This window comes from Phoxinus phoxinus, assembly GCF_949152265.1.
Source record: "Phoxinus phoxinus genome assembly, chromosome: 18".
Lineage (NCBI taxonomy): Eukaryota > Metazoa > Chordata > Actinopteri > Cypriniformes > Leuciscidae > Phoxinus > Phoxinus phoxinus.
The window spans coordinates 9,144,624-9,158,660 of NC_136893.1; the positions used below are offsets into that span (position 1 = coordinate 9,144,624).

General features: G+C 37.4%; 1 protein-coding gene across 1 annotated transcript; it reads left to right on the forward strand.

Annotated features, from left to right (window-relative positions):
* Positions 1-1,090: 1,090 nt before the first annotated feature.
* Positions 1,091-4,407, forward strand: nr4a1 (nuclear receptor subfamily 4, group A, member 1; the record flags this gene model as incomplete). The annotated part of the gene is made up of 6 exons (XM_079587700.1): positions 1,091-1,879; positions 2,003-2,132; positions 2,224-2,387; positions 2,527-2,729; positions 2,808-2,986; positions 3,087-4,407. 6 exons carry the CDS (start codon positions 1,091-1,093, stop codon positions 3,341-3,343), a joined length of 1,722 nt encoding a protein of 573 aa, XP_079443826.1. The 3' UTR covers positions 3,344-4,407.
* Positions 4,408-14,037: the final 9,630 nt, after the last annotated feature.

The window sequence follows — 14,037 nt, forward strand, 5'->3', positions numbered from 1 at the left end:
AAAGAAACGTGTCAAGCTAATCTCGTTTTACCAATATCATTTTGAGTCATCATGAATATAAAGAAGTTTTTTTTAGAATTAATCTCACCTGAACAAAACGAGTCATTTTATAAAGAGGTCAAAATATGTGACCTTTATAATAATAATAATGACATAAGGGGTCCTGTCTGTTTATTTGTTTACTTTAAAAAAAAAAGTTTTAACTTTACTTATTTATTTATTGTCAACAAAATGACTTCCTGCAAGTTGGTTATTCCACACCGACTCATTTGGCAGATGAACATTTGATCAACATTTCTTTTTCTTATTTTACAATTTCCAGACAGTTACACCACCTATGCATTTTGACTTTAAGAAACGCGTATCTATTGCATATGCATTGACTGGTTTATTCAATATATGAAATGTTTAGGGGTCAGATGATCATTAGGTGTCATGTTCTCACCTTGCTCTATGTGCAAGGTCATGGGTGTCTGTCAAACTGCTAAGCCATAATTATCTTTCTCATTTGCATAGTGCTTTAAAATACTTTCTGCAGAATGACTCTTTTAAAATACGTTTAACAACTGATATTGGCACATTTTAGAAATGTTTTAATTGCCAGTCTTAAGATTTAACGCATGTGGAGCAGTAATGTTAGAAATGTAATATGATTGTACATAAGCATTTCTTCAATGCACCCCCTCCCCCCTTATTTTATCTTATCATTTACGATATGGAACACTATGTCTGATTTAGCTGGGGAAATTTGAGTCTATCTAAAAAAGTTCCATATACATACACCACCCACACACATGCGCCCTCACAAACACACACGCCCTCTCAGTGAGGCAACCCACATGTCATGTTCGTCTGACGTTCTTAATGTGGTAACACAATAAGCATGGCTGCTCTTTCCAGCCAGACGGCTCTCTAAGTTTTCTCAGAAATCTCAAGGCACTTCAGAGAACTGAGTCTATACACCTTTTGGCCGGTGTAAGTCTGTCTAGGTATAAGTTAGAAAGCGGTGTTCAGCTCTCGAGGCATTTGACTTTTCCGCGGCAATATCTACGGTATTGAAAAGTAGATGTTGTGGTTCTGTTCTACAGAAATGACCTGTGTTCAAAGTCAACATGGAGTCCAGACCTATGAGAGCTCCCTCTTCAACTCAGAGTTTTTGAATCCTGACTTCACCTCCAGGTTGGCCATGGATGTGACTGACCAGCTGGACCAGCTCTCCGCACCCTCCCTGCCCAGCATCACCTCTCTGGTCGGAGGCTACGTTGGCGAGTTTGATACCTACTCATGCCAGATCGCAACAGGCGCTGCTTCTACCTTTGCTGGTGGCACCTCTGGGCAAGACTCGTTCAAGTTGGACGACCTCCAGGTGTACGGCTGTTACCCAGGCACATTCGCTTTGAGTTACCTAGATGAGACGTTGTCTTCTTCAGGTGGGTCAAACTGCTTTGGAAGTCCGGCTTCTGCGCCATCACCCTCTACCCCGGGGTTCCAGCACATGTCTGCCTGGGATAGCACATTTGGTCCCTGCTCCCCCGATGAGGGATGCTGGGGTTCAGAGAAGCCTCTGAACCAGACTGCCTCTTTCTTCACATTTGGGCACGTCACAGTCGACGAGCTTTCTCATCGTGGCTCGCTGCAGCCACAGCTTCCAGATCAGGATCCCTTTTCTCAGACCCAGCAACACGGTTCTCCAATTCCCTTTAGCCCACTCGGCCTGGAGCAGGGCAGCCGGGATGGCTCAGGACTGATGGATGGACAACTGTCTCCTAAAATAAGGAGCCCCACGGGAAACGAGGGACGCTGCGCAGTGTGTGGAGACAACGCTTCCTGTCAGCATTACGGAGTGCGAACCTGTGAAGGATGCAAAGGCTTTTTCAAGGTGAGAGAGAGTGATACAATTATTATTGCTAATCATGTCATGTTAACTCACCTCAGCATTTTGTACTTGGGTATTAAGCTCATTTTGATGACAAGCTTTAATGTTTTCTTTTTGTTTTTTTAGCGCACAGTACAGAAAAACGCCAAGTACGTTTGCCTCGCCAACAAGGACTGCCCAGTGGACAAAAGGCGGCGAAACAGGTGCCAGTTCTGCCGCTTCCAAAAGTGCCTAGGTGTGGGGATGGTGAAAGAAGGTGAGAATATATATATAGCCTATATATTTTTAATTTAAGTACCCACATACCATCAAAGCATTTTTAATAAGTGTACATATTTTCCCTCAAGTTGTGAGAACAGACAGCCTGAAAGGTAGAAGAGGTCGTCTTCCGTCCAAGCCAAAAGCTGTTCAGGACTCATTGTCTGTCTCTTCACCTGTGAACATCATTGCCTCTCTCGTCACTGCACATATGGACTCAAACCCTGCCAGTGGAACTCTAGACTATTCAAAGGTGAGGACAGAACAAGCTTCATAACAATCCGACAGCTTGCTTAGTGTTTTAACCCTCATAAATATGAAATACAATTATTGTCATATTTATGTACACTTGCCATGTTAATTCATACATTGTATTTTTGGTCATTGTCTAGTATCAGGAATCAGTATCTGGATTGTCTGAGAAGGAGGATGCCAATGACATACAGCAATTTTATGACCTGCTAACAGGGTCAATGGATGTGATCAGGAAGTGGGCTGGAAACATCCCTGGATTCAATGCCTTCTGTAAGGAGGACCAAGAGCTTCTTCTCGAGTCAGCATTTGTCGAGCTCTTCATTCTTCGGCTAGCTTACAGGTACAAATCAGTTCATATGACAATAAATTCAGTATTTTAATAGTATGTAAGGTGACTAAGAATTTATTTCTCATTTAGGTCAAACCCTGAGTCAGATAAACTTATTTTCTGCAACGGTGTGGTTTTGCACCGGACGCAGTGCGTACGAAGCTTTGGTGACTGGATTGACTCCATTATGGACTTCTCTCAGAGTTTACATCGCCTGAACTTGGATTTGTCGTCTTTTTCCTGTCTTGCCACACTGGTCATAATCACAGGTAAATTACGGTCTTTTAGTCTGTTTCTATTTTTTCTTCACAGCATATAGAAATATGCTTTATCCCAAAAAAAATCTCTAACCCTGATTGTGACCAACAGATCGTCACGGCCTGAAAGAGCCCAGACGGATCGAAGACCTCCAGAACCGCCTGGTCACGTGTCTCAGAGACCACGTCTCCACTAGTGCCCCTGAGGCCACCCGGCCCAACTACCTGTCCCGACTCCTGGGCAAGCTTCCGGAGCTGAGAACACTGTGCACCCAGGGCCTCCAGCGAATCTTCTATCTTAAACTGGAAGACTTGGTCCCACCTCCACCCATTGTGGATAAAATCTTCATGGACACATTGCCATTCTGAATGCGCCAAAGAGATTTTATAAATGGACAAACTGATGAAAGAAATGGATATGACATGTTTGGGGAACTCTTGATGGTTTGACTAGTCAAAGGACTGTATCGCTTACTGCTCTCTGCTTTCTTGGAATGGAATAAGAGAAAGATTACATTCTAATTGGGCCTGCATTTGGGAACCTTCATTGCATTGCCTTCAACATTGAACTCACTAACAGACACATAACGAGAAATATACATTTGGTGGAACATTTTGGTAACTCTAAACAGACTTTCACATCCTCATATAAATTGGTGGCTTTAGTTGGTAGCATTTCATGTCAATGGTGCAAATCAAATGCTCTAGATGTAACCTCTGACTGAAAGAAATGATATTCCCATCAGTATTATAGCAATGTTCAGAGGGCATATTCCAAATAGAAAGCAGTAAAACATCTTCCAACTTCAAGTTAGAAAGGCCATGGACCAAAACAGGGAGCAGAAACAGCATTTACTTGGATGTTTAAATGATCATACAAAGCCTTAAATATTCTCAAGTGCCCAAGCATTATCTCCCTTGAACATGTTCAAAAACATGCACCATAGTGCTTACACTGAAAAGAGAGATACACTGATACACTTGAGTACAGGACTGATGTGACTGCATTCGAGGACTGTGGTACACACTTTTCTAATATTTCTAAAAAGTGTATTTTAAGAGTCAGTAGTTTATATATATATATATATATATGACAGCTCATGAATATTTTCTAAAAGGTCACAAGCGATCCAGTGCAGCTACTGTAAATGTACCACGTACAGCCTCTTTCATGCAAATACTTTGAGTATTATTACAGATGCCTGACTTAGTTTAGTGTACCAGTCAAACCTTAGAGTAATTATATTTGTTTGTATGTATGTATTTTAAGGATGTATAGGTATGTCAAGCTCCTACAGACTGTAACTCTTTTTCTCACAATGACAAAATCAAGATCGGGCATTCTGAATTTTTTACATAAAATGAGAGGTATTGCTTATCTTTCATTGATTTTGTGCAACTCTCTACATAAAATAAAATTTTAACAAAAATCATCTTGGGTGCTTCTAAACATTTCTTTGCATTATGTGGTAGCCTTTGAAACAAAAATGGTTTATCGATGAAAGAGTTAAAGCAAGATTTGCATGGTTAAAGGGTTTCTATCATAATTTACTCACCCATACGCCATTCCAACCCATGCTTTTCTTTCTTCTACATGAAATATAAAACAAGCCTTTATTTCTAACTTTTTATATCTGAAGTCATTTCTCTGACAAACCGATAAAAGTTTATGTTGTCAGTGAGTCTGATTTGTGAAAATATCTGATTCAAAAGAATAATTCATGAATCATTCTAATGAACATGCCAAAGAAACCTAGTACAAGACTATGAATAATGACTTAAAATTCAGTCTGTTTTGCACACTAAGTTATCTCATGGAAAGAAGACTTCAAATAGAACACATTTTTTTTGTAATTTTGGGAGTGGCCAAATTGAACCACTGCGGTTCTACAGAAGATAGAAAGAAAGTCAGAGAACAACAAGTTTAGAATAACATGAGGAGAGTAAATTATTTTTATTTTTTTATTAACTATTGAATTATAATATAGCCCAAATAGCCAAATATCAACTAGCCATCAATAAATGAAAAACAAAACAAACAAAAAGAATAAGAATAAATTGCAAATATTTGATTTTACTATATAGGGTTTCAACATTGCTTTCATAACAGCTGTAATCTTAGTAATCATGATGTCATCTGGATTACTTCAAGGTGAAGAGCTTTCCCCCTTTAGAAAGAAGTTTTGGTTTTCAACATTCTACATATGAACAGTTAGTCTGCTAATCTGTGTCAGTGAATAATTCAGACCTGAAGGTCTGAGGTCACATCAGTGTGACGTCGATCTTGAACTATATTTAGAAGTGTTTTAGGCTTTTATTATCAGGCTATTTTTAACCATTATCACATATATTGCTTTATGAGGCCAACAATAGTAAAATTACTATTGCTCATATTTTGATTAAGGGATTTCAACATACCCCTGACTCTGAGGTAAAGAGTCAGAATTTAAACTATTCATTTGCAATGCAAAATTCTTTGCAATGTGCCACAGATGCGAATGATTTAAAGGTTTGCTGAGAAAAATTTCCAAGGAATCACAATTTTCAACATTGTTAAAAAAAAACATTTGATTTTAAGATTGATGTATTTGAAATGCATATAACATTTCCATCCATTAGATGACAGTTTTAACACAAACACACTAATAAACTTAACGTGATGCATATTTGTCAGACTTAAATCAATAAAACAGGTATGAAAGTTTTATGCTTTTTATTATTAACTATTTGCATATATTTTATTTTATTTAAATAATCATATTTTCAAAATACATCTATTTAAAGTGCCTAGAATCTGCATAAATCCGCTTGTTGTGAAAACAATTCAATTTGTTCAGTTAAAAGGTATGAGCATGGTTAAAATATGGCTACCTGTGGAAATATATAAACTTGGCAATTGTGTATTTAAAACACATTCAGTTATTACAGAAATATTACCATTTTCTTACCTTTTTCATTTGTATGTCTGACAAAATTGCATCACATTAAGTTTATTAATGTTAAAACTGTTTAATCCAAATGGATAGATATATTATATGCATTTCAAATACATAAATCTTCAATTTAGCCCTTTTTTTTTTAGTGTGGCGGATGATAAAGCAAGCAAAAAAAATTCCAGACTTGCATTGAATGAGGGACCTGGACCATATCTAATGACCAGGGTTTGTTAGCAACCATCGCAAAACCCCTATAACAGCCTATACCACATAGCAACACAATAAGAAGCACTTTGAAAATATTAATATAGCAACCCTCACAACAGACTACAGTGGAACACACTCTGTCTCTAAAAGGTATTTTTAAATCTTTTTGTGCGGTAGCTTCAAAACACTGAGCCTGTCTGAAGGCTGACTGTCACGTTACACACCACAAGGCTTGCAGGGTATCACATATCCCCTCCTCCCCAGCAGAGAACACCGAATTCTGTGGCCTAAATTTGGGACACTGTAATTTATTCTGACACATGCTTGCCAAGGTATGTGACTGATGGTACCACCAAGGAAAGTACAACTGAGCAGACAGAGTAAGTGCCAGGGACTTTGTGTGACACTTTCCTGTAGCAGCCCAGACCAACAGATGCATTCTGGGGCTTAAATTGAGAAGGATCCTCAACATTAGTGACCCTGGGCAGAAATGTTATGTAATATCCCAGGCCATTCTAAATATAACAATACACAATATCTGGGTGGTGGCAATGAAATTGGCCTGAAAGTGGCTTACAGTATGCCTCATAAAGTGAGTCATTACAGAAAGGGATATCCCAAGAAACAATGAGTTTTCTGACACCTGGCGATTGAAACACATTATATTATATAATTAGTTGCATAGTTTGTTGTTAAAACTCTCTTCTTCAGTAATCTATATGTCTGTATAAACCACTTGTCTGGAGCAAATGTTAATATTTTTGTAGAAATAAGATTTCACACAGCTCTTGTGAGCACCTTGCACAGACAGTGAGAGGAAAGAGGAAACCCTGTGGTAAATACATCTAGCTCATTATTGTGGCATGTAATTCAATCTGCTCCATTGTCAATTTGACAATGATGAATGAGGGGAAGAGACACATTTTTCTAGTTTATGTGGTATTATGAAATTAGTTCATTAAAACTAAAGACAGACAGACAGACAGACAGACAGACAGACAGACAGACAGACAGACAGACAGACAGACAGATAGATAGATAGATAGATAGATAGATAGATAGATAGATAGATAGATAGATAGATAGATAGATAGATAGATAGATAGATAGATAGATAGATAGACAGACAGACAGACAGACAGACAGACAGACAGACAGACAGACAGATATAAGACAGATAGACAGATATAAGACAAACAGACAGACAGACAGATATAAGACAAACAGACAGACAGACAGATATAAGACAAACAGACAGACAGACAGACAGATAGAAGACAGACAGATAGATAGATAGAAGACAGACAGACAGACAGATATAAGACAAACAGACAGACAGACAGACAGACAGACAGATAGATAGATAGATAGATAGATAGATAGATAGATAGATAGATAGATAGATAGATAGATATAGATAGATAGATAGACAGACAGATATAAGACAGATAGACAGATATAAGACAAACAGACAGACAGACAGACAGACAGATAGATAGATAGATAGATAGATAGACAGACAGACAGATATAAGACAGATAGACAGATATAAGACAAACAGACAGACAGACAGACAGATAGAAGACAGACAGATAGACAGACAGACAGACAGAAGATAGACAGATAGACAGACAGACAGACAGATATAGGACAAACAGACAGACAGACAGATAGAAGACAGACAGATAGACAGATATAAGACAAACAGACAGACAGACAGACAGATAGAAGACAGACAGATAGACAGACAAACAGACAGACAGACAGATAGACAGACAAACAGACGACAGACAGATAGACAGATAGACAGATATAAGACAAACAGACAGACAGACAGATAGACAGATAGAAGACAGACAGACAGATAGACAGATATAAGACAAACAGACAGAGAGACAGACAGACAGATAGAAGACAGACAAACAGACAGACAGATAGACAGATAGAAGACAGACAGACAGATAGACAGATATAAGACAAACAGACAGAGAGACAGACAGACAGACAGACAGATAGAAGACAGACAAACAGACAGACAGATAGAAGACAGACAGATAGACAGACAGAAGACAGACAGACAGACAGACAGACAGACAGACAGACAGAAGACAGACAGACAGACAGACAGAAGACAGACAGACAGACAGACAGAAGACAGACAGAAGACAGACAGACAGACAGACAGACAGACAGATAGAAGACAGACAGAAGACAGACAGACAGACAGACAGACAGACAGACAGACAGAAAGACCTATATAACTGTTATGAAATTATCTGGCAACCTTATAGGAACATCTGAAGGACATGGCAGCACCCTAATAAAAAATACCAGAGCTCATCCACAAGAAGTAATTGGATAAAGTCACTATCACTCCGATTACAGCAGTTATGTGGGCAGGGCAACATACAAAAATATCCACAGTTTCCATGTTTGGCTTACTCTGTTTAAGTTTTTTGGTGCAACATCAAAACAAGGTGTTGAAAAGCACATTTCCATGGTGACAATTTAACAACACTGCTTTAACTCCAAAGAATACAGTTAGTATATATATAGTATATAAACCTCCACAAATCTCCTGTACTGGTCACAGATAGCCTTGAGAACATGAGAATGCTGGGATATAAAACAAGACCGACAGGGGCGGCTCAAGTTTCGATGGAGAGCTGCAAGTTCTGGAAAAGATCCCAAAGGTTGTCCTAAGTTCTTCCACAGCCCAAGAACAAGGAGGCACAGAATGACCACATGCAAGACCCTAATAACCACATAACAGGTGTGAATATATAATATAGCCATTGATAGCATTTCAAATTGTGAGCTACGCTGTTTTGGTGCAAATAAATCTGACAAATCAACATCCAAGGACACTGTGTGTACAGTGCACTACCAAGTAACAAACATCTTTTTAAGTGCAAATCCTCCTCATGGATTTAGCCTAAAATATGCATTAGCAACTGTATTATTTGTAATATAATTCTTTTCCGATTCATTCCCAATGCCTGCAGCCTTTCTCACTTGGGGACAGACGGCAAGGCTATTTTTATAAACTGTGAGCCCATGTAGATTCAGTGAAAGAGTTGACAAAGTGTTGTTGACGAGTTGTCATGCAGCAAACAGGTGCAGTGGCCATATGATCGATAGTGAGCGGAGCATAAAGCAGAGGGAACATTTACTGTACACACTGAACTCATGACTCAGTCTGAACATGCTAAACCAATCCAGATTGAGCATCACACGGTATATCATGCAGTGTGAAAATGTGTTATGTTTCATCTATGCTAATATGGCCTTGTAGTTGTAAATTAGGGGTGTTGAGAGGGTGAGAGGGTGAGAGAGAGAGAGAGAGAGAGAGAGAGAGAGAATACTTATAATGGAGTACGATAGGATAGAAGGATAGAAGGATAGATGAATGTTGTATGACTCAAGTGTTAAAAATGAGGATATCTAGTCATTTCCATCCAGCACTCGTTTCAATTCAACACTCAATCGTTCCATTCGAATGAATGCTTGGACAGATAATAAAAGAAATCACAGAACAGCTCCCGGACATGAGCCTTCCCACTCAACAGAGAAAGCCTTATTCTCGAGAATAATCACAAGAATTCTTGATTCCAAACGCCACAATTCAGCTCTGACAAGACAAGTCTACACTATCAGTTCATTCTCCTGCCTGGAATATTCCTGCAAAATAGTGATCTCGGTGGGAGACTGAAGGAGAACATCAAGTGTTTATTAGTGTTTATATCAAATCAATTTACAAGCATGCAGTTTGCCACGCATTAGCAAAAAAATGCCATAAGGGTGACATAAAAATCCCTATAAAATATTGCTGGTGTTATTAAATGTTATGTTTTAAATTTGTTCAGTGTTTTTTTTATTTTAATAATAATATTTTTTTCTTATTAAAGGTACAATATGTAATATTTGTGCATTAAAATATCCCAAAATCACAAGGCCAGTGTTATATATTTTGTTAAGTTGATTACTTACAATATCCCAAATGTTTCCAACTATTTTTAAATCGTGAGAAAATTGTGATTTTAACCGAGGAAACGGGGCGTGTGAGCAGGGGTGAGCTGGGAGTCGCCAGGCAATGGTCATATCCGCGTTACCCTCGGTTTCCGCTCGTACTGCGTGGAGTCCTGGACAAATGCCGAAGTTGTTGTAGTTGTAGCGTCTATCAAGCAACAAACGTTAGCTTGTTTTGTGCAGGTGGTATGGAACACAATTATTCTTTACCGATTGCAGCTGGTTCTGTCGACAAAGACAAGTCCCATAAAAGTACGGGTCAATTTTATATATTCCAAATGTAGCATTTGGTAATAGTTATGTTAATGTAAGGAAAGTATTATTGCTTTAGGCTTGTGTTTAGTTTATTGACATTGTTTATCACGTCTGGTGTTTATGGCCATGTAAATAAATATAGCAAGTGTTATACATAAAGATTAATTTTCTTTTGGCAAATGATGATGTTCGAATGTACTTTTACAACAATTGTTTAGAACACGTAAAACTGCGCAGCGTTATCACAACAATGAATTCGACAAATACAGTAACATGATAACCAATTTAGTGTTAAACCTTACTTTTCTTGCGGTTAATTCATTTTAATGTTAACGCCCCCACATGCTGATTGGCTACAAGTGTGTTTTGCTGCTTGGTCCAATCCACTTTTAACAGCGTTTCACAGAAATCATGTTAATTAATAATAATATAATTATTAATAATATATAAATAAATAAAAATTATCTATAATACTGAGAATAATAAGTATAATAAAATCCACTTGGACAATCATGTGTTGACAAATTCAGAACTAGTCACTTTTACTAAATTGAGATCTTTCATCTTATTAAGGAAAATGTAATTCTTTAGTAAATGGCATACATGCATAACAAAAATAAATGTAAATAATAATGCTCAGCTGGTCACGTAGGGACCCCCTCTCAGAGCGGCATGACCCGCAGGGAATGCTTCAATGTGTACAGTGAGGACTGTTCACCCAGCAACGGCATTGTTAAAACACAGCTGTTAGAAAACCAGCTTGACCACGAGAGACAGTGAGAACAGAAAGGAATGTTGCACATTTCATGTGATGTATAGTCAAAATGTATCTGTTTGTATTAACATGGTTTTGTCAACCCACGATAGGCAGGGTCTTGTCTCGGGACTTATGAAACTGGCTGAGCAGGTTTATTCTTTTACAAAATGCAAATTAATGAAAAGTAAAACATAATTATAAAATAGTATTCGACCTGAACTGCTGTGTTTCCAATTTTTTTTTTTTTTTTTTTTAAGGAAGAAATAATAAATAATATTAATCTGCTTATTTTTAACTTTTTCCATTCATGTGAGTATTTTGTATCTTACGCAAACATGTGAACACATTCCAGCCTGCTAATACACATCTCTCCCAGTCCCACACACTACAGGCGTAGATTCCTCTCAGTGTACACGTTGTTCCCCAGAGGAATATTTTGGGCTTTCAGGAGGGTGTCATGGGTGGGGATTGCCGGTCCCTAACATTAGCCTTGAGTTTAAAAATAACCTCTCATCACATGAAATCAATAACAGCACTTAGATGCAACGGAGTGCGTGTTCGCGAAGTCATGCCCCTCTGGGATTATCACACTACTTGGCAAGTGTAAGTGACACCATCACTCTCACCTGGGCATGAGGAAAATCCTGCACCAAGGTAAAAACGGAAACAAGTTGCTGACAACATGGTGGTGTCTACTTAACAAGCCACCAATATTCCAGGTTCTCACTTCTAATATGTTGCAGAAAATCATTTTCCATTTTTTTCCACAGAATAATTCAGTACTGAATTTGCATTTCCTTCAGACTGAGTCTTATTCATTTCACTGGGGTTTTCCCCCTAACTTTTTTTCCATTATTAAAACAAGAGAGAAAAAGTGAGAAAAAGTAACACATTGCCATAGAAAGTAACAAAGCAACATAATTCAATACGTTTTTAGGGACTAGGGAGTAACGCAATATTGTAACATAGTTAAGTTTTTAGGGAGTAACGCAATATTATAATGCATTCCTTTTAAAGGTAACTTTACGCAACATGTTAATTAACCACTTTAGTTAACATAAACCAACAATTAACTATTCTAAAGCATATATAATTCTTAGTTAATGTTAATTTCAACCTTTACTAATACATTATTTAAATTATTAAAAGCGGTGTCTATTATTATTTATTGGGCCTGAACATGAACTAACAATGAACAGTTGCATTTTTATTAGCCTAACTAACATTAACAAAGATTGAAAAGTGCTGCCGGACTGTATTTAAGCACTCTTGGCACGACGCTCCGCCAATCTTTTTGAAGGATTGGAGCAAACTGTTGTATAATATGATTTAATGTCAAAAGGCTGTGTCATGTATCAGCGGAGATCATTAGCCTCTTCTCAGAGAGTAACTGTAAACCAGCAATTACATATGTTGCTCTAGAAAGCAAAAGGAGCATTTCTCGGCACTGCTGGCATGAGGATGTACCATCTACAGATTCAAGGCTGATGAAAGCAATGTAGTCATCAGTGCAATTAAAGTACAACATGATTGTTGTTTAAACATTAAAATAGTTCAAATAACAATGCTCTGTAAGAATAAGCATTATGTATGTGCTTGCGATGAACTTCAGATGTGCTTTATTGTACAGAGGAGAGACACAATCAAACAAACATTGTTTGATGTTTTCCATCAAGTATGCAGGGTAAAACAGCATACACTTGATAGTCACATTTGTGCATATACTTTTTGCTTTGTGCATATACTTTCCTGTATACTTTGGCATTCAAATAAGTTATGCTATTAGGGATTTAAATGCAATATAACATAAAAAAAACACAATGAAATCTATGTGCATATAATGCTACTCCTAAATGAAACTGCACAACAACAACAAAATCAAAAACAATTCTGAACCTGTGAACATTTGTATCTCCATGTTGTAAAAGTGTATGGCTAGACCAAAGCAGACAAAACCTGAAGGCCACACTTGCATTTACTATAGCTGCGCATAGCTAATTAGTTAAATTCTTATGTTGCTTTTTAATTGATTAAACTGATGTATGCAATGCTTGCTTAAACATTTTCTTGGATTTTCTAACATAAAAAAGCTCTTAAATTATTTCACAATCACAGTTGCTTAAGCTATACTGTGATTTTGTTATGACATGTTTTATGATAACTAAAATGAGTTTTCAAATTAAGCATTATAGGTGAACTGACACTGTTTGGAGTCTACACGCCTAGGTACAGGTGAAACTCGAAAAATGAGAATATCGTGCAAAAGTTCGTTTATTTCAGTAATTCAACTAAGGTGAAACTAATATATTATATAGACTCATTGCATGCAAAGTGAGATATTTCAAGCCTTTATTTGTTATAATGTTGATGATTATGGCTTACAGCTTATGAAAACCCCAAATTCAAAATTAGAATATTGTGAAAAGGTTTTCGCTGTGAGCCATAATCATCAAAATTATAACAAATAAAGGCTTGAAATATCTCACTTTGCATGCAATGAGTCTATATAATATATTAGGTTCACCTTTTAAGTTGAATTACAGAAATAAAATGAACTTTTGCACGATATTCTAATTTTTCGAGTTTCACCTGTACAGCCAGAGCCATATATCTCTATATGGCTCTGGGTACAGCCAATTACCCTGGTAAAGCAAGGTAATACTGCCATCTAGCGTTCCGATGTAGATACACACCAACTGAATTGAATACACTATCAATATGTGGCTACGTACATAACTAGCGAGATGGTTCTTAAACCACGAGTAAAACCCCACATTCATTAGTCTAGATGATTTTGTTTTTTTTAACAAACAATGTTCGACAGTGGATCGTCACTGCTGAATTGAAACAAGACCGTCTTAAACAAATGTCATTCACCA